We start from the raw sequence: 24,441 nt of genomic DNA, 5'->3' as shown, positions 1-24,441 counted from the left end.
TCGTGGCTCGGCCTTCCTGGTGACCAGCTCCCATCTGGAGGCCCACGGAGCTGTCCTCAGTAGAACAGGACACGGTGCCCGCAGCCGGGGCGTCCCTCGGACTGATTCCACGGCCGTGCTGTTGCCTGGGAACAGTGAAGAGTCGGCATGAGCCGCGAGGTCTGCGGCATGTTACTTGACCGCTGTGCCTCTCGTGGGTCCTGATCTCAGGCTGTTGGAAGAACTGTATGAGCGAGTGCACGTCAGGTGCTTAGAACAGGGCCCGGTCAGGCTCCGTGCTGTGTGGGGACTCTGCTTCGGATTCTCCCTCTCCCTCTGCCCCTCCTGCCTCTCGCGCTCCCTCCCTCTCCCTCCCTCAAAAATAAATCTTAAAAAAAAAAAAAAAAAAGGACAGGGCCCGACTCTGGGTGAGTGTGCAACAGCTACACCCTAGCCACAGGGCAGTGGGTCTTCTTGCCTAGAGGCGGGGGCTGCGGGAGGGTGGTCCTGTCGCCGGGCTGGTTCCCGCGCAGCCTGGCTGTCCGTTCAGAGAGGGATGGGTTGTTTTCGGCAGCCCAGACTTCTGCAGTCACAGAACACCTCGCATCTTGCGTCCAGAAGGGATGAGCAGCCCCAGCATCAGAGGCGGGGAGCCCGTTCTCCCAGGCCCCCTGCCTCCCTGATGAGCCCCAGAGATGGTTTTACATTTCTTTCCTATCTAGCTGGTTATTGATCCCATCAGGGAAGCACGTGTGGAAGTTTGGGGACGTCTGGAAGCCTCTGTTGGGGTATCCTTGTCCTCCACTGCATACACGCTCTCTCCTCGGGGGACTGTATTAGGGCGGGCTAACTGTTCAAGCCTACAACCTCCATATTTTACCTTAACACACTCAGGATTTATTAGGTGTTCACACTATAGCACAACTCCAGTCGTGCCTGGTCCTCTAGGATCCCATTTCCAACCTGTAGATGCAGCGTGAGAGGGGTGGTCCTAGGCCTTCCCTCCCAGGGGGCCGGCCCAGTGGGTCTGTAGGACCAGCTCTTTCTGCAGAAACGGTAGCCTGTGGCCCCCCAGGCACTTTTAACAGGCACTTTTAGTTGCCCAAGTGCAAGTGGAGAATTGAATGCAGATGATTTCTGCAGCCACTCCTGCTGCCTGCATTATACCTTCCTTGCTCCATTTTTCCCTCTCCCTCCTTCTCAGGAGGCTGTTTCTAACCCCCGTGGCTGGAAGGAATCCCCCTGCTTCGTGGAATGTGCCTTCTAGTTGGTCTGCAATGTTCACTTTGTTCTTTGAAACATCAGTGGCATTTAGCACACATTCGGCAAGCTCCTCTTACCTCAAGCCACCATTCTAGGTCCTGGGGAGGCCAGGCTCAGCGCTGGTTGTTGGGGATCTCAGGATCTGGTGTGGCAGGGTCAGTTAGAGCAATGACTTTATCTTGGGAAGTGAGGTTGCAGTCGTGGAGGGAGAGGCAAAGGGTCCTGGGGCTCTGGGTGAGACCAGACAGCCATCACATCGTCCTGTTCGGGGTGCAGTGAATTGAGAAGTCTGGAAAAGGATTGAACTGTGGAGCTGAGACTTGGAAAATGAGTGCGAGGTCCCTGTGTGGACGAAGGGCTGTGGGGCCGGGGAACATTCTAGGGAGAGGGAGCTCGTCTCCCAGGCAGGACCTAGAGCGGCACGCAGCTGTATCTTGGTTCTGCTGCCACAGTGTGCTGGGACAGTCCTGTTACTGATGGACAGCCCCGAGAAGGGAGCGCGGGGGCTGTCTGTGTCTGGCACCCAGGACAAGCAGAGAATGCTTGTCGAATGAATGAGCGAGCGAGCTGCGGCAGGACGTCGTCTGAGCACTCAGTGGTGTTAACACTGCATCCGCTCTGCATCAGCCCTGCCTCACATTTGCAAACGCAATGTTCTAACCCACCCAAACAGCCCACGAAGTGTCGAAGTGTCGGGAGTAGGAACAGCCTCGTTTTATGGATGGGGAAACTGAGGCACAGAGCAGTTATATCACCTGCCCAGCCTGGGGCAGCCGAGCTGCGACGGGGGTTTCCAGGCATCTGCTGCTCCCATCTTCCTGCCCCCTGAGCAGCTGCTGGGGCTCACGGAGGTCGTCAGACACTGGCTCACCTGGGATCCTGGGCTGGGCGTGACTGGGTTGCTTGCTGCGGAAGTCAGAGGTCACATTCCAGCCACTGGGCTTTGTAGGCCTTTGTCCCAACTCCTCCCGCCCTCCCCGAGGGCCAGCCAGCCTCCTGTCATAGTCTCCGAGGGGAACAGTGGGCCCTTGTTCCCTCCGAAGCCTGAGCTCTGAGCTCTCTGCGGAACAGCGTCCAGCCTTGGCCTCACAGGGTGGCGTGACTTGGAAGCATGGCACCCACAGGCCTCCTCTGGCCAGTGGGCGGCCCTTTCATTGAGACCTCCTTGTTACTGGCTGAGGGACAGATCAGACCCCTTCTGCAGACCACAACAAGTCCCTGGGAAAGTTCCCTTTTTCTGGGGGCAGAGTGTGGTCAGAAAAGCAAAACGACAGTTGAAATGAGTTCCCTTCCGTCTGAGCTCCCCTCCCCACCCCATCTGTGACATGAAGCCTGGGCCACCAGGGTCTGCTCCTCTGCAGTGTCTGGGTTCTTGGGAGCCGGCATGCTCTCCCGTGGTGTGCCTGGACCCTGCCTGAGCCCCCCCCCGAGTGGCAGCCCCAGAGGGCCCTCCTTCTCCTTCCCAGCCAGCAAGGAGAGACTCAAGTCCCCTTGAGGTCTTTGCAGGAGGATAGACCCTTCAGGGCGAATGTGGCTTATCCGGCCGCTTGAGGAGAAGCTGGGCTGGAGAACCTTCTGGAGGCAGCAGCCACTCCAGGCAGGTCTCAGCAGAGATGCTGCAGTGACAGACGGCCAAGCCAGGACCAGACCAGGCCTGATGTGTGTCCCAAGTTGCTGTTCTCATGAAATGGTTTTACTGGCATAAAAATGCTTGGAAAATATACAAAGGGAGGTGGCCGGCTTCCAGAACTCAACTGTTTACCTTCCGTGGAATGGCTGGGAGCGTGGAGAGCTTATTTTCCAAACAGCCCCTGCTTGTCAGGTCTGTAGGCCCGAGGCCGGTGCCAGGCTGGGATGAGCCAGGGGCATCTCCTTTCCCCAAACCCCCTGGGACACATTTCTGTCCCCTCATGTCGTACAGGAGACCCAGCAGCTCCTCCCTGGAGATGTGCACACTGGCGGGGATGGGGCTTCACCCATGTGACCCAGTTCTCTGCTGTTTCTAGCTGCCTCGGTCTGAAAAGATTGGCTTCTCGTTTGTGATACCCATCACGGTGGAGCCGCGGGTACAGCCAAAATAGCTTTGCATCCGTGGCGTCTTCTGAGAATTTGCGCTTCTCTGCTCAGGGTGCCACTTCCCACTGGCTTTGCTCCCCTTCCTTCCAATTCTGTTCCTTGTTTTGGCTTGTCTTCCCCAGGAAATGGGTTTGGATGGGAACGTAATCCCGACTCCACGGGCAGAAGCAGAAGGATCCTCCCAAGTTTCTGTGTGTATTGGAGGGGAAACTGAGGCCCGGGGTGGGGGTGGGGGATGAAGAGCCAGGCTGGTGCACAGGACACCTGGCGGCTCGGCTGCCCACTCAGTCTGCAGGTGTTGCTGTTGGGCCTCCATCCAGCACCCCCCCCCCCCGCCTCCTCCCCCCCACTCCCGCCCTGCCCCTGCCCGGGCTACTTCCCAACCACCATGCCTTACCCGGTGACTTTTCTTCCCTGGCCTCTTGGTGTCCTGGTCTGTGACAGTGGGACTGTGAGGACGGCAAGCGCTGCTTCCCTTCTCCATCCAGGAGCCCTGGAGGGAATGGCCGGCTTCTCAGCTAGTCCAGCTTGTGCTGGATTGTATCCAGGCTAGTCACCCTGTGGTGGGAAGAGGCTCCTTCAGTATTATTTTGAGGTCCGTAGGTTTTTTTTTTTTTTTTTTAAGTAGGGGAAATCTCTTTCTGTCAGGCCAAAAAAAAAAAAAAAGTTAAGATACTGGTACTTTCGGAAGACATAAGAAAGCTAAGTATTGGTACTTAGCTGGTACTTTTGGAAAGTTTGATGAGACAAGAGTTTAACTAAGAGAGGATAACAAGGTGGGGGCTGGGTCAGAGCCGCCAGCGAGGTGTGGTGCGGCCCCCACAGCGTGGCAAACTGTCACCACCCCAGGCTCGAGGGGACAGGGGAGGGGAACCCTCGAGACAGTGGAGGGCTTGGGAGTGGAGCTGCCTGCTTGACGGGGTTGTCTGCTACCAGAAATACGGCGAGGGTGTGAGGACGGTGGGAGCAGACACCCGGACATCTCTCTCCCCCTGTCCCCCATATTCTCTTGTGCCTCCGTTGGCCGCTCGGCCAGAAGCCAGAGGACAGGGCGGCCAGCTGCTTGCGGCTGTAGAGCCCAGGCTCCCGGGGCCCAGAGTGGGCTTGGGGCTGGGGCTTGCGCTGGACGGCAAGCTTGCTCCAGGCTTCAGATCTGCATCTGAGCGCCTTCACTTTCTCGCTGTCAGACCCCAGGGTGAGAGGGGCTGGGATTCCAAAAGTCCGTGTTCCCCACTCTCATTTGTAAAATCACCTTTCATCACGTGGTTGGAAAATAAAAACCGTTTCTAGCTCGATGCCTACCCAGAGCAGACACTGTGATTTCTTTACTAGCAACTTGGAAACAGTCTGGAATCCTGGAGGGAGCCCTGCTTGCCGGGGGGTGGGGGTGGGGTGGGGTGGTGTGTGTGTGGGGGGGTGGGGTGGGGCTGGTGACATTCTCTGGCCTCTGCTGAGGCCACCCTGGGGGTCAGCCAGGTGCCGGGCTGGCGCCGCTGCCTCCAGGGGCCTGGCCTTGCAGCTGGTGGTGGCCGCGTGCCGGGCGGCAGACATCTGGCGGGTCAGGGAGCGTGCTGTCGGGCTGCCCGGTTGTTGGCAGGTGCTCCGGCCCTGGGGTCAGGTGACACCGACGCTCTGTCAGCCGGTGGGTCTGGCTCCCTGGGGATTCGATCTCCCTAACCCAGCATTCTTGAGAAAACAAACAGAGCCCCCTGTGGGGCAGGGCCAGCAGGGCCACCCTTCACTCCCTCACGGTTTCTGGGACGAGCCTGGATTTCAAGGTGAAACGCAAGCTGCCCGTCTCTCAGGGTGGTGCCTCTCAGGGGCGTGGGGATTGCAGCTCTGCTGAGACTGTCGTTCCGGGGGAAGAGTACCTGCCTGGGTCTCACTTTAGACCTGGCCGTGTGACTTCAGTCATTCGGCTTCGCCTCGCAGAGCTCTGGTTTCCCAACCTGAAACATCAGGGTCATTGAGCAGATCGTGCATGTCCGGTAGATGTTTTCTCTGTACAGCGACGGCACGGCGACGGTCGCTTAACCCATAGATGCCTTGGTTCCACGTGTGTGTCTTGGGTATCCAGGGTGCTGTGGGGAGACAGAAATGCGCACACAGGGCCTGCCCTGGGGGAGTTCTAGAAGCTTAGTGGGTTTGCGCCTTTTGTCCTGCTTGGATTTCCCGTGAGCGCCGGCCTTCCTCCTGCACGCTCTCCCAGGGCCGCAGGGACAGGCAGGGGTGGGTCGAGGGGAGACAGCCGGGCAGTGGGCTCAGGTGCTGAAGTTGTTCTTTTTCTCCGTGTCCCCCCCGCCTTTCCCTGGCAGCTGAACCTCAGCCGGCCAATTGAGGAGCAGGGTCCCCTGGACGTCATCATCCACAAGCTGACTGATGTCATCCTCGAAGCCGACCAGAACGACAGCCAGTCCCTGGAGCTGGTGCACAGGTTCCAGGTGAGCGGGGACGGTGAGGAGGGACGGCCCCAGAATGGCCCTGTCTGCTTCTAGAACTTCAGTTCATCTGAACCATCTGAGCCATCTAGTCCGGGGTCGTGGTCCTGCTGCTCCCAGCATGTGTGCTTGTGGGTGGGCACCTCCCTGCCAGGGCCTCTGTCTCCTTGGGTGTCAGACGGGATCCAGCCGGGGTGTGGTCAGCTCGCCCTCCGCTCTCTGCCGGGGTAGATGAGCGTTACTGATCAGAGTGCTGCCCTGTCTAGATGGGGCCTCCGCCTCCACAGCAAACACAGTCGTGGTCCATGGTTCTGAGTTGGCACTGGGGCTGGGACCCTCCTGCCTCGTGTTGAGAAAGGGACCCCTGGGGGCTGTTGTGGTAGAACAGCCTGCCCAGCTCCCCGGGTCCTGCCTTGGTGGAGAACACCGGCGTTCCCCCTCCCCGCCCCCATGCTCATTGCTTGGACCCCTGTGTGCTGGTCTCTGAGCATGGCGGCTGTTCCCTCCTCCCTGCCCCCGTCCCCCATCCCCCCACGGTCTTGACCCCTCAGTGACCCCCCCCCCCAGCATCTTGGGAGGTGCTGCCTTTGTCCCCACTGACTTGTCCTGTGTTTTCTCTGTTGTAGACGAGACCGTGATTCGTCCCCTTGAAAAACAGAGTCATATTATCAGTGAAATATAGCCAACGTGGAGGGCCTCCCTGCTGGGAGGGGATGCTTGAGCGTTGCTTTTCAGTGTGTGATAATTGGAGATTTGATGTCCTGTCCTTCTGTAGCCACACAAAGGGGACTCTCCTTAGCCTCCTTGGCCACACAGTAGCCCTCCTGCTGAAATATTTTCTTTCCCCGCTGTGTCCGCGGTCGTGACCTCAGCCTCCCTTGCTTGCTTCCCCATGGCTCTCCCCCTTCTTGGCCGGCTCTGCCACGGAGTCCCACTTCCCGTGTGCAAGCAGCCCGGAAGCAGTTGTGCCCTGCTCGTGGCCCTGCTGGTGGCCCCCTGCCTGTGGGACGGGGGGGCAGGTGCTGTCCCCATGTCTTATTCTCCAGGGCCTTTGCCTTGCCCGTGGCCCAAAGTCCCTCGTGCTTTCATAGGGCTCAGGGCCATGGGCAAGGTGCACCCAAGGCTCCTCCCTGACCTCGCTACAACTCCTGTTTTCCTATTTGTGAGACAGTATCAGGACCAGGAAAACCTCCTACAACGTTGGTCAGAGCACACGACGCCATGCCTGTGAAGTGGTTCTTGCAGTGCTCAGTAGAAGGTCAAGGCCACTTTGATCATGTGACCTCCATGAGCCTTAGTTTCCTCTTCTGTAAAATGGGGATAGTTCCTAGTTCTTAGGACGGCCAGGTTGCCATGAGAAGTGAATGTCCATGTATGTAGAGGTGCCTAATGTTTGCTGAGCGTGCAGGCATTCTGCTCCTGCCGCTGGGACTTCGAGGCGGCCGCAGCTATTACTTGTGCTGCTCTGTTCACCAGCATCAAGGGCGGTAGCTCCCAGGCAGTCCCTGGGAGTTTGGGAATGACTGCCCCGAGAGGGGGGGCTCCCATCCTTCACTTCCCGTGGTCACACCTGTGCCCACAGCCCCGGGCATGCGGTGGCCAAATAGTGAAGGAGAACTGGGTCCCCGTGTTCTGGTCTGGGTTGAAGACAAGGTTACAGGAGACCATGGCAGGGGTGGGGGTGCGGGGACGTGGGGCTTCAGGGTTTCAGCCGCTGCGTGCATTTCCCCTAGAAGCCTTGACTGGGTCCCTGGAGTCTGTCCCAGCCAGGGCACACACAACTCAGCCAGCCCTCAGATGACTGAGGTGACCTCAGTGTAACCTTCCAGCCTTGGTATTTTTGGGATAAATTTTCACTGCACTCTGTGCTCGAGCATGAAGCCGGATATCTGATAAGGCCGGGACGTTTCCTCCTTTGTGAAGAGAATAATCCTTTGGGGAAAAGGGTGATAGGCTGAGCTTTCCAGAGGCCTAGGGAAGAGAGGAGACAGCGGGGGCTGGTGAAGAGGGGGACAGAGGGGCTCCGGGTGAGGGCCAGGGGAGAGACCCGCTCGGCTACACCCGGCCTCCCTCCTGCCACCAAGTCACTGACCGAGTTGACCTGTAGGGTTCAGAGCCAGACCAGATAAACTGGCACGTGACCTTGGTCATGCCACTTGTTTTCAGATTCCTGTTTTAATATTCATGCAAGACTTTAACAAGGGGCTGTTGGCTTGGGTGGGTAGGGAGCACAGGGTCCGTGGCAGAGAAGCCAAGCCCAGGGCCTGGGTCTGCAAAGCTGGCCTTTCTGCCTTTGGTGTGAGTAAGGAAACAGAGAAAGATGGTTTGGCCCAGAAGGGGCTCATCTCGAAGGGCTTTCTCCAGATGCCGTGTTCAGGTCCCAGGAGAAGAGAGCTGAGGAAGAGGTGTTTCTGAGGTCTTTCTGACAGCCCTAAAGCGTTCTGCCCCTGGGATGCTTCCATGAAGCCTCCAGCCTGCGATGGAAAGGAATTCTCTGAGCTCAGAGGTTAATGGTTTTTTCCTGGCTGCCTTTGAGGACAGGTTGGAGGGTGTGGGCCTGGGGGGTTCACTGCAGATCACTAAAACAGGTTGCCATAGAAACCACCTCCCCAAGCCTTTTTTTTTTTTTTTTTTTTAAATATTGGCCCCAAGAGAGCTTTGCTTGGAGAATCATCAGGATGATTCAGTTGTTTTTCTGCCCTGGGGTTCACTTGGAGCCAGCGGCCTGGTGCCGCCTTGGCTCTGCCCAAGGGTCAGCTCTCACTGAACAGACCTGGGGGGGCCCTGCCCATGGAGGCCAGTGGGGTTGGGGTGGTGGGAGGGTCCCCATCCCAATGCTCAAGGGTGCTCTGCCCTCTTGATCTGTTTCCTCTGGGGAGCACGGAGAACCTTCTCACTGTGATAGCCAAGGCAACCTGGGAGGAGGGGTGGGGGGTAGTCCTCCTGCAGCCCCTTCCAGCCCCAGAATCACCCAGAAGGGTCACGGTGGTTATGTTCTGTGGGGCATGTGGGGCTGTCTAGGCGGATCTTCCTGGGGTTTTCCCTGAAGGAGCTTGGAAGGGTGGGGGGGTCTGAGTCTAAACTGACAGCTCTTCCCCATCTCGGTCAGCTAGAAGATTGTTAAGTGTTCCGGGAGCACTAGGTGAGGACCTAGCCCGGAGGCGAGGCCGATGGGGAAACCAGAAACTGCCCCCACAGCCCCCAGAGTGATGAGTTAGGGCACACACAGACTTAGTCACTACGTTTCCTGGCATCAGACTGTTCCGTGCCTTCTCTTTGCAGCGATAATGAAGACTTCATTCAGTCTTGAACTGGGCCCCTGAGGCCTGCGTGATCTGCCTGTGGCCTCCCCCCGGCATCCTCACCTTGGCCCACCCCGGCCCTCCAGCTCTGCACTCTTGCCCACCTCAGTGCCTTTGCCCCAGCCATCCTCGTGCTTGGGATTCCTTCTTCTCCCCTAGCTCTCAGCTCAGGTGTTCCTCCCTTAGGAAGGCCTCCCTGGTGACCTTTCTAAGGACACACCCACCACCCTAGGCCCTCATAAGGTTCTGCTTTTCCTTCCCTCCATTGGGAAGTGCCTGATGCTCTAGTGGTTGCTACTGTCTGTCTGTCCATCTGGGGGTTAGCCGCACAGGGGCAGAGGTCGCACCCACATTGAGCTCACCGGGATCCCCACTGCCACACATGATTCTTGCCACGTCGGAATTGTGTCCGTGTGTTTGTGAAGGGACGGGGTGCTGTTGGTGCTGGCTCGGTGCAGCGCGCCCTGGTGGGTCAGAGGAGGGAGCAGATGGCTCCAGCTGGAAGAAGGATCCAAGGAGGGTTCATGAGGCAGACGGTGCTGCCCGTCGGGTACGTGTGGGGGTGCCTCCAGGGGGTGGGGGACTGCAGGATGCACAGGTTGGAGGGAGAGGGCTTTTTCCTGCCAGGCTGTGGAGCTTGGACTTTATCCTGCAGGCCAGGGGTGAGGCGATAAGATCAGATTTCCCTGGCATGAGAGAGGCCCTGCTTCGGAGGAGGCCATTGCCAAGGCAAGACGAACTCTGAGGAGCGAGGACACCATAGTCATCGGAGCCTGGCGGTGTCTGCAGTAAAGAGAGAGCTCATGCCCCTCGGGGCTCAGCAATGCCCCCATCCTCATCCCGGTGCCCCCGGGGATCCCTGGGCTGTGACAGGCTGGCACCCATAGGCCCGTGCGTGGCAACGCCCCACTCACCTCTTGGGTCCCGGCTGGCCGTCGGATTGTGTGACGTGCATCCAAGAAGGGAGCTGCTTCCTCACCTGGTGGATGCAGGCAGGGAACGCGCGCTTTGCACGTCGGTTTTACCCAGAAGGAAGCAGCTTTGAGAATAAACCTTCAGTAGCCCGGCTCCCCCTCCCCTACCCCGTAGCTTGAAAAACAGACTTATTGAGCTGTAACTCACATACCATACCACTCACGCACTTGAAGTGTACAGTCTGATGGGTTTTGGTGTATTCGTAGATCTGTGCAGTCCATTAGGACATTTTCGTCATTTCCCCCCAAAACCCCGAATCTTTTGCTATCACCTCCCTTGCTGGCTCTAGGCAACCCCCACTTTCTGTCTCTATAGCTTCCCTATTCTGGACTTTAATGTGAATGTGGTCCTAGAATACTTGGCTGCTGTGACTTCTGCTGTCACTTAGCATAAGGCTTTCCAGGCACCCCCCGCCCCGCCGGCCCCGCCGCATGTCATAGTATGAATCGTCTCTTCCGTCCTTCCGATGGCTGAGTAACATTCCATTTGGAGACACACACTGTGTGTCCGGTCATCAGCTGACAGGTCGTTTCCATGTTCTGACTATCAGGAATGGCACTGCTGGGGCACCTGGGCGGCTCAGTTGGTGAAGCGTCTGACTCGTGATTTCCACTCAGGTCATGACCTTATGGTTGTGAGATCAAGCCCCATGTCAGGCTCCGTGCTGGGCGTGGAGTCTGCTTAAGATTCTCTCTCTTTGCCTCTTTCTCTCTCTTTTTTAAAGATTTTACTTGTTTCAGAGACAAAGGGAGAGCATGAGCAGGGGGAGGGGCAGAGAGAGAGGGAGAAACAGACTCCCCGCTGAGCAGACAGCCCAATGTAGGACTCGATCCCAGGACCCTCAGATCATGACCTGAGGCGAAGGCAGACGCTCAAGTGACTGAGCCACCCAGGCATCCCTCTCTCTCTTCAAAAAAAAAAAAACAAAACAAAACAAAAAAAAGAACCTAAAAAACACTGCTGTAAGCTCTTATGTACACGTTCTCCTTTCTTGTGGGAATACACATGGGGGGCGGGGCACCGCTGGGTCACGTGGGGGCGGTTTCCGTGGTTGGGGAACCCCCAGCCTGGTTTTCCTCGTGCGGCACTGTTTTCCATCCCCGCCAGCAGTGCATAAAGGTTTCAGCGTCTCCACTTCCTTGCCAGCACTTAATCTGATGTTGATTTTAGCGATCCTAGTGGGTGTGAGGTAGCATCTTGGAGTTTTGGTTTAAATTTCCCTGATGGCTGACGATGGCGGGCATCTCTCCGCGTGCTTCTTGGTCATCTGTGTGTCTTCCCCGCAGCCCTCCGTCTGTCTCGCGTGTTGATGTCTGGAGTCCGCGAATTGGCCGTTTTCCTCCTTCGGGCTCTCGTCCCCCCAGGGCACAGTGGTTAGGCACACTGATGTCAGAGCCTGTAGCCTGGGTCCAGAGCTCCCCCTCCACTTCTCCCTGCTGGCCTTGGGAACGTCTTCTCATTTCTCCTGCGTTTCAGTTTCTTTATCTCTAAAATAGGGGCAGGGCTCCCAGGGCTGCCGGAGGCCCGCGTGTGCTACTAACCGTGCCGGGCGCTTGTCGGTCCTGGAGCTCAGGCGGGGCCTCTGCCTCCCATGCTGGCTGTAGACTCCAGTTTCCTCTGACACTGGGGCAGGGCGGAGGGGATGGCTTTTGAGGCCCTTCCTGCGACAGGGTATGAGGACTGGCTCGTAGCACTAACAAGCGGCTCCCCGAGCCCGGCCCAGGCTCATTTCTGCCTGCGACACCATCATCGGAGGGTCGGCTGGGCCCCACTGCAGACGGGAGCTGGGGTGACGGAGCGGCTGCAGACAGGTCGTCGTGGCAGGAGGAGGAGAACCCCACGAAGCACGCTCTGGCTCTTAAGAGTTTCCGTGATTAGCACTACTCGTCACAGCTGAACTCGGAGTTCTTAGTTGTGACTGTAGTCAGCAACGCGGTGGTTCTGAAAATGCCCCCATATGACAGGTGTCCTCTGTGCCGGAAGCGGAGACGGGCAGTGACTCTGGAGGCAGGGCTGGGTGGAGGTCAAGGGACTTAGGTACTGTGCCCAGCTCCGCCTCTCACCAGTCCCCCTGCCAGGGCCTCGGGGGCCCTGCCTGCCTCCCTGGGAACGTGCCAGGATGACAGCATGGGATGGGACCTTGATTGCTGCGGCGTCCCCTGCCCGAGAGCAGCAGTGATCACCTCCGGGACCACGGCTCCGCTCTGCCCCCGACCCCCAGAAACGATTTCACAGCTGCACCGGCTCAAACCCTGTCCACTCTAGTTGTTTACTGGGCGGCCGCCAGCCTGGAGCTTGGTGCCGCACGCCGGAGGGATGGAGTGGAGGCAGGAGCAGCATGATTTTGTGGTTCTGGGCCTTCTAACCTGATTCGGGAGATAACATCTAAACCCGACAAAAATCCAGTGAGTTTCTCTTTGGGAGCAGAGCTTAGTGGCATGTCGGCTTCCCAGCTGGAGGTGCCAGCAAGGGATTCGGGCAGTCTCTGTGGAGGCCCGTGAGAGGCCACACTTCCCGAGCAGGTCCCAGCTGGCCTCATGTGCTCTGGGCACTCCGCATCTCTTATCTCATTTTGAGCAGAGGTCAGTCCCTGGGAGAATGGAATTTTTACTTCCCCCTTTTTCAGGTGAGGAAACAGGCCCAAGGAAGTTAAGGTACTTGCCTGGGGCTGCTCAGTTAGAGCACGACCGAGGCTGGATTGTCGCTCACAGTTCTTCCAAGTAGGCCTCAGAGCAGCGTTGGCCAGCAGCTTGGAGTGGGGTGGGGGAGGGCGTGCAGCGATTCTGGGTCACCTGAGGGAAGAGGTCACCGTCTGGGATTGCCTCTGACACAGCTGGGGCTACACAGTGATGAGCAGCAGTCAGCAGATGCCAGGGGAGTCAGGACTGGGCCTTGGCGGTGGCCCTGGCCTTAGAGGACAGGTCCTGGCCTGGGGTGGCCATGAGGTCAGGCTCTTTAGGACTCCTGTCCCGGCTGACAAGGCCACTCCCCCAGTGGTGGAGATGGCCGCACAATCTGCCCATTGTGGGCCCAGATCAGGCAGGGGTAGTGAGTCATTCTTTCTCCCCGCGGGGTTGGTGCCATTGAGTGCCATCGGCTGTCTGCAGGGCCTTTCCTGCAGACAGAGGAAGACCGGTTCCCTAGGCAGGCCCACGATTTCATGGCCCTGTTTCCAGCCCCTCCCCACAGAGCTGGACTTCGCACAGCCCTGAGTGGTGTGGTGGGAGGGGCGGGCTGCCCCGGAAGCCTGAGCTCTGACCCAGCTCACGGCGGCGTGTGGACCATCAGCGTTTTATGGCACAGGGTTTGAGGTACACTGGGTTTTAGAAATACTAATGATTATTAATAGTAAAGTTTTCCAAGGCTGAAGAAAGAACATACGCACGTGATTTCAGGGTTCCTTAGCTCTGACACTGTTGACGTGTTGGGCTGGACGATTCTATATTGTGGGGCTGTCCTGTGCATGGTACAATGTTCAGCGACATCTCTAGCCTCCACCACCCTCAGTCGTGACAACCAAAAATGCCTCCTGTTGCTGAATGGTTTCTGGGGGGCGGGGGGCAAATTTGCGCCTGGCTGAGACCCCTGCCTTTCTCAGAGCGCAGCGGCTCTGACGGCTTCCACGCGTAAGTGAAGCCACTCTTGTTTTAAAAGTGTGGATACGGAGGCCTTGCTGGATGCAGCTGGGTTTTGGAGATTGGGATCTCAGACCAGGGGGACTAAAGTCTCATGGGCTCTTAGTTCAACAACACCTGCATCTGAAAGGTCACCTTCTGCCATTCTCCTCCTGGCCTGTTTTGGGGCCATGACTTCCTGACTTGCTTCCGTGTTTCCCATGTGGGCTGCACGCTCACGATAAAGCCATTGTGGTTTCTTTCGCCTTTGTGCGGTCAATCACAAAGCCGCTCACCAGCCAAGCTGGCCTCTGCTGACCTCGGTCCTCCGAGGCACGAGGACCTCCCTGAGCCCCTTGCTGCTGGGGCCCGTCTCAGTTCTCTCACACCCCCCAGCTTCCAGCCCCTGACCTGGCCCATGTCTCTCAGTCTGTTCATTGATCTCCAGGATCTGTCATCACAGATCTATTATGTCATTCATTCAGCCAAGTCTTAATTGAGCGCTTACTGTGTGCCAGAAATCTTCAAAGACGGCAGATATAGTAATCAATAAGTCACATCAGGCGGACTCAGCCCCTGCCCCCCCACAATTGTATTTGGGTGTGTGTGGGTGGGTTGGGGTGGGTTGGGAGAGAGGGAGGGAATGCACACAAAACACAAGCAAGTAGAGGAAAAAGTAACACGGTCTCCAGTTACGGAAAGTTCTGGGATTAAGAAAAATTGGGGCTTGTGGTAGATGACAAGGAAGTTCTTACCACCCGGTCCTGTAGCCTCTCTGAGGAGTTGACATTTGAGCTGAGGCCTGAAAGGTCTGTTGATGGAGGGGAGCAAGCCAGGGGACAGTGTCCTTTGGCCGGACATGCCTGGAGGTCTGAGGACCCTGAAGAAGGCAGTGGGGGGCCGGGTGGGTGGATTGGAGGAACCCAGTGAGCCTGACAGCTGCGGGTTAGAGGAGGGCTGCAGGGTGCCGAGGGGAGTCAGTCCTCTTCGGAACCAGGGGTTCCTGCCGGGGAGGAGGGGGTATGTGTAACGGGCGTGTGGTGCTTGTGTGGTGCGGCAGCCGGAGCCTTCCTTCCGGAAGCTAGGAAGGCTGGGGGTTGCAGCTTGGGGCACCGAGTGCGGAGTTGAGGGGCCAAGGCATGTTTGGCTAGAGCGGCCCCTGATTTTCCCCGAGTTCAGCAGCGCTCCGCAGACCCTGCCCTGCTCCCCGATGACTCCCCCCACCCCCCACCCCGCTGACAGCAGGCTGGGCACCCTGAGTTCTGTGAGTAACACTTGCACACCCAGCAGAGCCCTGGGGAGCCTGCGGGCCCTAGGGAGGCCTCGGCTGGTTCTGGGAACTGAGAGTTCAACTCTGGCTGGAGGGCTGGGTGCGGGTGGGTGGGTGGGTGGGGCCGCCCGAGCAGGCCTGTGGCCTTGTCCTGGGAAGTGGCCCACGGCCCAAGGGCAGGGGCGGCTCCACAGCTCACTGGAGCCACCTGGGGGGTGCCTATAGGGGGATGCGGGCATGGAGGGGGAGTGCTCGTGCTCGTGGTGGCTCGTGTGTGGCAGGGGCGCACAGGGGTGTTAACACAGGTGCCTAAGGAGCACGGGGCCCAAGCAGCCGCTGCCTCTCTCTGTTCCTGACATTGCCCAGCTGCTGACTCTGACGGGTGGGCCCTGGGACTGCTGGGGCCCCGTCCGGTCCCCCACAGGGATCCCTGAATGGACATGCTAGTCTGTCCTGGTTTAGCGTCACCCTGTGAGGGGACGCATTCTGACCAGCACCCAGCCCTGGGGGTCCTTTCCCCGGCTCCAGAGGACCTGAGTAGGGCCGTGGCGCATGGGACATTCGTCGGGTGAACAGTCCAGCCCGGCCCTGTGCCAGCCTCCTGCTGACGGAAGATGGAGAGCCGACTTACAAGTTTGGTGCTGCAGTCTGGGGACGGAGAGGGAGGAACTGTCTTCCACGGTTTGGGGTGAGGGGCTGGGAAGGGCAGGGAGAAGGCATTTGCCATCTTAAATAACAGAGCATTCTGTTTACTTCCAGCCCTTTCTTCCTCAGCATTTGGGGATATGTTTTGGCGGGAGCTCATTCGTGGACTTTTCTGTCCGCCCTGTGAACAAGTTTCTCACCTGTCAGGACCACACTGTCGGACTCAGGCTGCTCACTGGGTGGCGGAGCAAGGCATGTGACATGAGACTGTCTGGGGGTGACCCAGGTGGACAGTCAGCCATGGGGGGGCAGCCGGCTCTGGGATGCGGGTGCCCAGAGGCAGGCATGCAGAGTCGCACGCCCAGGAGAACCTGCTGTCTTAGGGGTGCTCAGGCCCAGCCCTGCTCCACACCGGCACTGTCTAAGCACCTTCCCTCATCCGGAAAGGGGCTCCCCTGGGCCCTGTCAGTGGTATGAGTCTGTACAGCTCATTCTGGAGTCTGGGGCCTGGGGTTCCGACTTCTTTTCCCTTCCGAGCCCCTTGTTCTGTGACTGTTCTGTTCGTTGGCAGGGACGGGTGTGGGGGTGGTTATTGCTGGTGTTCTGCTCCGTGGAAGCTTGCTGTGCCCTTCGTGAATGTTCCAGTGTTTCTCCCACCTCATGCCTGGTCTGGGACAGCAAATTGCCATCATCTCGTGGACTGTGATTCTGGTGCATTCCTTAGGTGTGGCTTTCCCTGTGTCGTCTGTGGTTGGCTCTCACCGGTCCTGACGGACTGGTCTTGGTAACGTCAGGGTCTTCCCCCCACCACCTCTGCTGCCCAGCCAGCCACTTCCCATCTTGGTGCAGCCATCGGTTCCCCAGGGCCTTGAGCCTTTTTGTGTGCGAACAAAGATGGTCTTCCTTTCCCCACACAAAGCCATTGTTCCCACAGTAGATCTTGGAAATGATTTCACATCAGCGCTTCGGGCTGCCTCATTCTGTTTAATGGCTACATGATATTCCATTAACTGGTCTTAAATCCTTCCCTTAACCAGCTCTCTACTGATGTTTCTGGAACATGCCTTGGTAATGAAATGCCCTAGTACACGCGTCTGTGTGCACACGCGGGGAGTTCTGTGGGATAGATACCTGGAAGTAGAGATGCCGAGTTCACGTGTTCTTGGTTTTGCTGGTGTCCGGTTTCTTCCCATAGAGTAGAGCCGGTTACACTCCCACCAACCTAGAGCTAGTCCGTCATCCTCCACTTTTGGACATGCTTCTTCTCATCAGTTGAATTTGGCCTTGAGTTCTGGAAAATTGGGGGCTGTACCCCTAGCGGTAACCCCATTCCGAAGTGTTTGCTGCTGGCGCTTAGGGCCCTGGCGAGGGCAGCGTCTGTGCCAGGCTCACGCAGCCTGTCTGGACCTTGACCCCAGGCCACCTCGCTTCTGTCTGGCGCTCATGCGTTCACACCTTGCCCTTCTCTTCTGAGCTCCCCATGCTGTGGGGGCCTGACCACCCCAGCCCGAGTTCATGGGTTTAAATAACAGGTCTGAAGAGCAACCAGGCTGAGGGGCAGAGCGCATCATTGTCCTTTCTCTGGCTCTGCCAAATCATGCCAGAGGTCAGGCAGTATCTCGGTCCTTCTGGAACGGCAAAGTCTGGCACCCATGCCTCTAATGCCAGCTCTGTGTCAGACACGCTGCTCAGGCCTGTTCCTTCCAAGTTCAGCCCCTGGGCCTCGCGTGCCAATAGACGGGTCACTGCAGAACTCAAAGCCGGCGCCGCCCCTCCTCGGCTGGAGACCCTGTTGCTTTAGGATCATGTCCAGACTCCCTGGCTGCTGTGTCTCCAGCTGTCTGTCCTGCTTTCTGCCTTACGTAAACTCCTCTTTGAGACCTACGTCTCCCCGGTCATGCGGGGTCCCTCCTCCTACGCCTTTCCTTGTGCTGTCCCCTCTGCCTGGAATGCCTGTTCTCCTCGTGGTCCTCCATGCCGGTGACCCTTGGTGGTTCAGCCACCCTGGCCTCCGGAAACCCTCTCTCTTGCCCTTCTGCTTCCCACTCCGCTTCCCTCCCCCTACGGCTAGATTAGTGCCCCGACCCGTACCCCTGCGCGTTCCCGTATGGTGACAGGATCATTCCCTGCATCTCTCCGCACCTAGGAGCTCCTGGTGAGGATGGGTGGAATGCAGCCTTCCTGAGCTTGCCGAGGTACCCCCACTCCGGTGTGCACATGCACATACACACACACACACACAAGCCCGCACACATAGGGGCTCCCTCCCTTCCTGGCTTCGCGCTCTCTGGGAGGCCTCAGGCTGAGTGCTCAGACAACTGGTGAGCTCTCCAGAATAGGATGAGGGTTGATTAAGACCAAGGTGGCTGAGGACATGGCAGCCCCGCTCTCTCCAAGGAGCCATTTTAGAGAAGTTATAGATGTGGCAGGTGAGGAGGTACCTTCTCCATGCCAGGGCTGAGTCCGTGAGAACTGGGGAGTCGGGGTGCCTGGGTGGCTCAGTGGGTTAAAGCCTCTGCCTTCAGCTCAGGTCACAATCTCAGGGTCCTGGGATCGAGCCCTGCATCAGGCTCTCTGCTCAGCTGGGAGCCTGCTTCCTCCTCTCTCTCTGCCTGCCTCTCTGCCTACTTGTGATCTCTCCCTGTCCACTAAATAAATAAAAAATCTTAAAAAAAAAAAAAAAGAACTGGGGAGTCGTCTTAGCGGCTGCTCTGAAAGGTGGTGTGGGTATGTGTGGTCTTGCTTGAGCTGGTGAACTGATGTCTGTCCCTGACGCAGAGCCATTGGCCGTCTGTCATTCGTGTGCCTGTCCTGCTCGCTCACTTCCCTCCACTGTCATGGGCACATATGTCACTGTCCTAACGAGACTGGGTTCTGCTCAGGCACTGTGTATGCCTGAGGGCTGCAGGTCCTAGATTCCAGGGCCCTGAGCGATTTTTTCATTCATTTTTCTCTTCACAGCATCCAAGAATCCTAGGACTTCAGAGTCAGAAAGGATATTATAAAAATGCATTATTCCAGCCTACTTGTTTTGTAGGTGGGAAGACTGAGGTACAAATGATTTAAGTGGTTTTCAGAACTACGCGTAAAGGTAATGACAGTGTTAAGACTGGAGCCGAAACTTCTTGATGGCCTTTGCCTTAACTTTTGCAGTGTCTTAGGGTCCATGTGCTGGAACTGGGATCGGCCAGGTGCTGCTGGCTGGAAAGAGGTGCTCAGCCAGTGATTGGAAGGCTTAAGCCTTGGCTGATGGTCAGGGACTGTTACATAGGGGATGTACTGCACAGCTCAGTGGCAGACTACGTGAATGGCATCCTGTGTGGCTGGACTTGGCAGTCCTGCCCCTGGTATGTATTGGATGCTGCCACAGCCTTCTCTTGGCCCACGGGTTAGCTGCATGAATCTCTAGCCCCAGCCCTATGCCAGACCTGGCTACCTCTTCAGACGCCTGGCCCGTGATTCTCGAATAGCCATGGGTGCTTTGGTTTAGCCAGGGCCGAGGTTGGCTGCCTGGCACATTGTGTTACACCAAGACACCTGGGTCTAGCGTGGATTCCTCAGGCTCTCTGCGGTTTTCTGTAGGGTGTAATGAACAGACAGGTATTCTGGGTGGTGCCAGGAAGGCTCTGCCTGGGGGACATTTGGCCCTGGCTTCAGTTGGTTTCATGTCCATGAACATGAAATCTTGTTGATTTCATGGCTTCAGTAGTCTGCCCAGAGCGTTCGTTAGCTGTCCTGCCCAGCAAGCTTTGCTCAGCATGGGTCACGACCTCATCATGCGGAGCTGATCTCCTAGGCACGTGTTTCACTTTCTGCAGAAGCATACCATGCCTTTGAAGGTACGATTGCCTATGACACCATTTCATTTATTAGTCTTCCTCCCACCAGTCCTACTCCTTCACTCAGCAGGCGTCCACTGCAGGCATCCTGTGCGTTCAAATCCTACACATATCTTCCCTCAGTGCCATGTGGATCTTCATCCCGGAGGCTGCTGTGGGCTCTAGTGTCTGGTCATGTCATTTTGGTACTCTCCTAAGTACTCCTAAGTGGCTGTCTTCTGGTGGTGGTTAGTTTGTCTATGATCCAGGGTTGGGAACGGAAGCCAAGACTCTAACCCACTGTGGTCGCTCCTTGGGACATTTGGGACAGAATGAGCCAGGAAGGACCCTGGGGTAGTAGAAGGAGCATTTGAGGTCATGGTCTCATCTCTGCCCCTTCCCCATGTGACCTCTGGCTAGTTTCTGCTTCTTTCTCCTTTCTGAAAAGACTGGCTGGCCTAAGGGACCTTAGGTCTCACAAGGTCTGACCATCTGTGACTCTGCTTCTGGGAGAGGAACTTGGGAGCTCTGTTGCCATTTTTGCTGGGGTGCTTCGCAGCCTAGGCTTGGGTTGGCTGACTGTGAGAAAGATTTAGTTTTCTTTCTTCAACATAAATTTTAAAAGAATGCACATGAGAAATTCTGCTGTAGCTAAAATTGAGATGCCTCTCCTTTAACCAGGGCCCCCCATGCCTTGTCTTGCCAGCTAGAGGGCTCTGGAACCAGATGGCCTGGATCCCAGGAGAGCCTGGGCCAGGTACCGAGGGGCTCGGAGCCTTAGTTTCTCTACCTGTCAAATGGGGCTGCTGATGGGACCTACTGCATAGGGTTGTTCTGAGGAATGCATGTGTCCATTCCTGAAAGTGTACAACGGTCTGGTACTTGGTGAGCATCCCGGAAAAGTTAGCTGCTATCATTACCATTATTACTGTAATTATTAATAATAACTCCTTCTGGCGTCTTGCCAGGACCTCCATCACGGTGGTAAGACTTTAGGAACTGGATGCTTCCTGTCTTTCATCCACACTTGGTGTGGAAGGAGCGAGTTCAAAGGCCAGCCGTTGTGGTCCGCTGGGAGGTCTGGGCTCGGGTCGTGCTCTCAGGAAGAGTCAGAAGGAGTGAGATTACGCTGAGTAAGCCCAAGGTTACCTCTTTTCCCATAAAAGCCCGGTGAGTAATTTTTAACAGCCACAGGGAAGAACGTCAGGTCTTCCCCAGCGTCTGTTTGGTGACACAGAAATACACAAACTCTGACTCATGGGGTCTTAAGGAATCAGCCTGGAGCGTTTGTTCCGTGCATGGCATGTGGGGTTCGCCTTGGGTGCCCATGCTTGTCTAACTTCCGGAACCGAGCGATGATCAGGATTCTGAATCTCATTGGGGTTAGTGCAAAAGGCTGTTGCGGTCCCCAAGCGATCATTGCTGCGATTGGTGGTGATGGCTGCCGCGGCCCCAGGGAGGTGTGGTGGGTGGGTGCCCCCCTTTCCATCCTTGATCTACCCCGCATGGGAGGCTGGAGTCCCAGAGTGTAAGTGTAAGGCAGGCCACACAGCAGAGTAGAGGCTGGAGCAGGTCCTTGCTGTTTGAATAGTCCGTCCAGTGCTTTGGTTCATTCTTTTATCTTTTTTTTTTTTTTAATACGTTGAAGATAATACAGAAAACTGTACAGGTAAGTGAACAGCTTCATGAATTTTGCAAACCAGATACACCACCTATCTATGACCAGATCAAACAGCAGAGCAGAGCTGCTCCCTAGAGCCACTCATGGGCCCCCCACTCCTTCCCTGCCTTTGCCCGACCTGCCCTGCCCCTTCTTTCTCTTTGCATGCTCAGTGAGGATCTGCTCTCCTGCTGTCCTCTCACAAGACCTCTTCCTGGGGGTGGGGAACAGGGACTCTGGAAGGAAGGAGGCTGGAGATGAACCAACAAGTTGAATGCTCTCAAATCCCTGTTGCATCAGTGGCTTCCAGCCTGGTCCTCCCACACTGCTCCTGGCCAGCAGGATTTTTCTGGAACTCACTTCAGTCCTCTTAATTCTCCTCCTAGAAACTTTCTCCGCCTCTCCCTCCAGCCTTCAGGTTAACGTGCAGAATGCTTGGCAGGGGAACCTGGCACTTAGCTTGCCCAGCCCTACATGTGACTCCTTTTTTAGCCTTCCCCGTGCAGCTTCCTGTCCCACCTCGCTGGAGATGGAGAGTTCTGGAACGTAGGCGGGGCTCACTCTTGCTGCAGTGCTTGCATGAGATTTGCTCTGTAAGTGCAAATACTCAGGAAGCTCTCGTTCAGATAGAGGGCCTCCCAGAGACCCGGTAGAGGCTGCTCCGTCCACGGGAGGTCTGGGCAGCTCGCAGCCTCTTCCCTCTCAACCACCACCTCCTGCCCCCTGCTGGCCCCAGGCTTTGGTCCTCTCTTTCCTATTCTAGACCTGCCCGACTGAGTTGTGCACAGGTTATCCAGCACTTAGGTTCACAAAGGGTCCTTAGACTTTGTGAGAATTAAAAAGCACTTTAGCCACATAACTTGGTGGGGTAGGTGACAGGGTTGCACTGCAGAAGCTGTGGGGTTGACCTTGTAGTGGGTGGTTTCGAATCCTGGCAAAGCCCTGGCTGGTTGTGTGACCTTGAGCCGGTCACTTTACCTCGGTCAGAGACTCAGCTTTTTCATCTATAAGATGGGAACAAAAATATAGTTGTTTATGCTACAGACCACAGAGATTGCTTTGAGAATCAAATCTAGCATTTATTTTGTGCGACTGCAGCTTTGGAAAATCAGAGAATTGGTTTCTTTTGTGTACCGTGGTAGATTTCTGTGATTGCTACCTTTAGAACCTCTGTGCTTGAGCGGCTGAGAAGTTTTGTGACCTTTTGCATTCTTACCCCAAGAATATCTGGTGTGTAATCCAAGGGAGATGAAAACATTAGTCCACACATCTGTGTCCAGATGTTCATAGTAGTGCTACTCGTAGTAACCCCAAGGTGAAAACAAGCCAGAGGCCCGTCCCCTGATGAATGCATGAGCAGATCTGGTATTTCCATACGGTGGCGCGTTGTTCATACACGTGTCACGGCATGGATGAACCCTGAAAACATTACGCTCAGTGAAAGAAGCCAGTCCCAAAAGACTGCACTTGATTCCATTCGTATGAAATGTCCAGAATGGGCAAGTCTGTAGAGACAGAAAGTGGTTTCCAGGGGCTGGAGGGAATGGCTGAATTGAAGCCGAGAGCTCAAAGATGTGGGATTTTTTTTTTTTTTTTTGAGGTGATGAAAATGTCCTAAAATTAACTGTGCAGATGGTTGCACAGCTCTGTCGACGTATTAAAATCCTTGGACTGTAATCTGTAAGTGGGTAAATCACATGGTATTTGAAATCTATCTCAATAAACCTTTTTTTAAAAAAACCAAAACCAAAAACCATCCTGTGATGTAGGAGCTGCTCCGATCCCCATGTTACAGATGGGGACCAAGGCTTTTGGAAGCAGAGTCACAGGCGGGGAAGGTGGGATTCTACCCCAGTTCTCGCCGCCTCTGGCTCCCATGCATGTAACCTTTTCACAGGCTTGGCCTTCACCAAACAGAGGAGCCAGAGGCCTAGAGAGGAGAAGGGGTTTCCAGGGCTCTGTGTGGTGCTGCTGCTTCTATCCCAGCTCCCCCAACCCTACTGGAACAGTCCACTGGGCCTGAGTTTCCCAGTCCTGCCATGGAGGTTAGAGGTTAGGCTCTGCTGGGTGATGGCCTTTTAGCGGCTCGGTCATGAGCACCACGAGGTGAGGCTCTGTGCTAGGTCTCAGGTGAGTGGTGGTGTCCTTGACTCACAAAAGCTCCTAATGTCAAGAATATTTAGTTTATTTTTTCTTTTCTACTTTTGGTACCGTATCTTAAGAAACTACTGTCTGATTCAAGGCCACGAAGAGTGCATTCTTCTACGAGTTCTATAGTTTGAGCTCTCACCTCACCGGATTTTTATATTAAAGGACATCGTGCTTAAAAACGAGCATTTTCCCGGCAATGCGCACGTTGCCAGCCCGTCCTAGGTAAATGGTGGCTGCTGTTATTCAAAAATTATGGTGATGATCATTTTTATTTATTATCTTTTCCATAATCTCTCACTGCATTTCCCATCTGGCTGGCTGCCTCCTGCTCCTTAGGGAAAGATAGTGTCGGTGTTTGAATCGGTCTCTGGCACAACGAGGGGTGTGTGGGCTTGAAGAGAGAGAGGACCTGGTGACTTCACCCCTCCCTTCCATTCTGTCTCCAGTTTTTTTGTTACACAAAATTTAAAAATACTCGAGAGAAGGCTGCGGCGCCCTCCCCCATCCCGCCACCCAGCTTCACGCAGTAGCCACGTGCGACCACTCATGTTTTCTCTCTGCCTCATCTGAGTCTCTCACCATCCGCTGTGCCTGGTTACTTTGAAGCAGATTCCAGGCATCATATCTAATCTGTAAATAATTTCAGTATGCATCTCCAAAAAATGAATCACGCTTTCTAAAAGGGGGCCTGCAGTGGTTGGGGGCGTTGGACCAGAACGTCCCGTGTGTCTGAGAACTGAGGGGGCGGGAACTGGGCACGGGCACTTCTCTCCACGCCCCCATAAGGGACTGGCTGCCTGGGTGCCACTGGCATTGTGGGCTCTGCCAGGACCTGTCCACAGAGGGATGCGCCCTGCCGCCTGGGCTGCCACAGGCCAGGGGATTGTGTGGTGCTCTGGGCTTCAGCGGGAGGGCTGACCCCATCCAGAAGAGCCCTGTCGTTCTCCCCAGGTGCAGGGCTGGCCTGCCCCGCAGTCTGCTGCATGGGGCATGGCTGGGTGAGCTCAGAGACCTTGGGTCAGGTGTGGTGCCGAGAGCCCACATGCTGTCCAACCGTGAGAATCCTCTTTTTTTCAGTCCGGGTCTTGTTGCCCAAAGTAGCTCCCTGAGATGGGTTTTATTTAAAATGCAGGGGTGCCTGGGTGGCTCAGTTGGTTAAGTGTCTCAACTCTTGAGTTTGGCTCAGGTCATGATCTCAGGGTCAGGGGATCGAGCCCCAGGTCAGGCTTCACACTTGGGGTGGGGCAGGG

The 24,441-nt window shown here is 56.3% G+C and overlaps 1 protein-coding gene across 2 annotated transcripts in view; it reads left to right on the top strand.

Moving 5' to 3' along the window:
- Positions 1-24,441, top strand: part of ITPK1 (inositol-tetrakisphosphate 1-kinase) — a 167,696-nt gene that overhangs the window by 94,418 nt on the left and 48,837 nt on the right. For both annotated transcript variants that reach the window (XM_080808815.1, XM_080808814.1), the window contains one exon: positions 5,634-5,759. In XM_080808815.1, the coding sequence (XP_080664941.1) occupies positions 5,634-5,759 (126 nt within the window). The remainder of the gene's footprint in view (positions 1-5,633; positions 5,760-24,441) is intronic.

This window comes from Martes martes, assembly GCF_963455335.1.
Source record: "Martes martes genome assembly, chromosome: 7".
In the NCBI taxonomy this organism is placed as follows: Eukaryota; Metazoa; Chordata; class Mammalia; order Carnivora; family Mustelidae; genus Martes; species Martes martes.
Note: the sequence above shows the minus strand (reverse complement) of the source record. Positions and strands in the feature narration are given on the sequence as shown.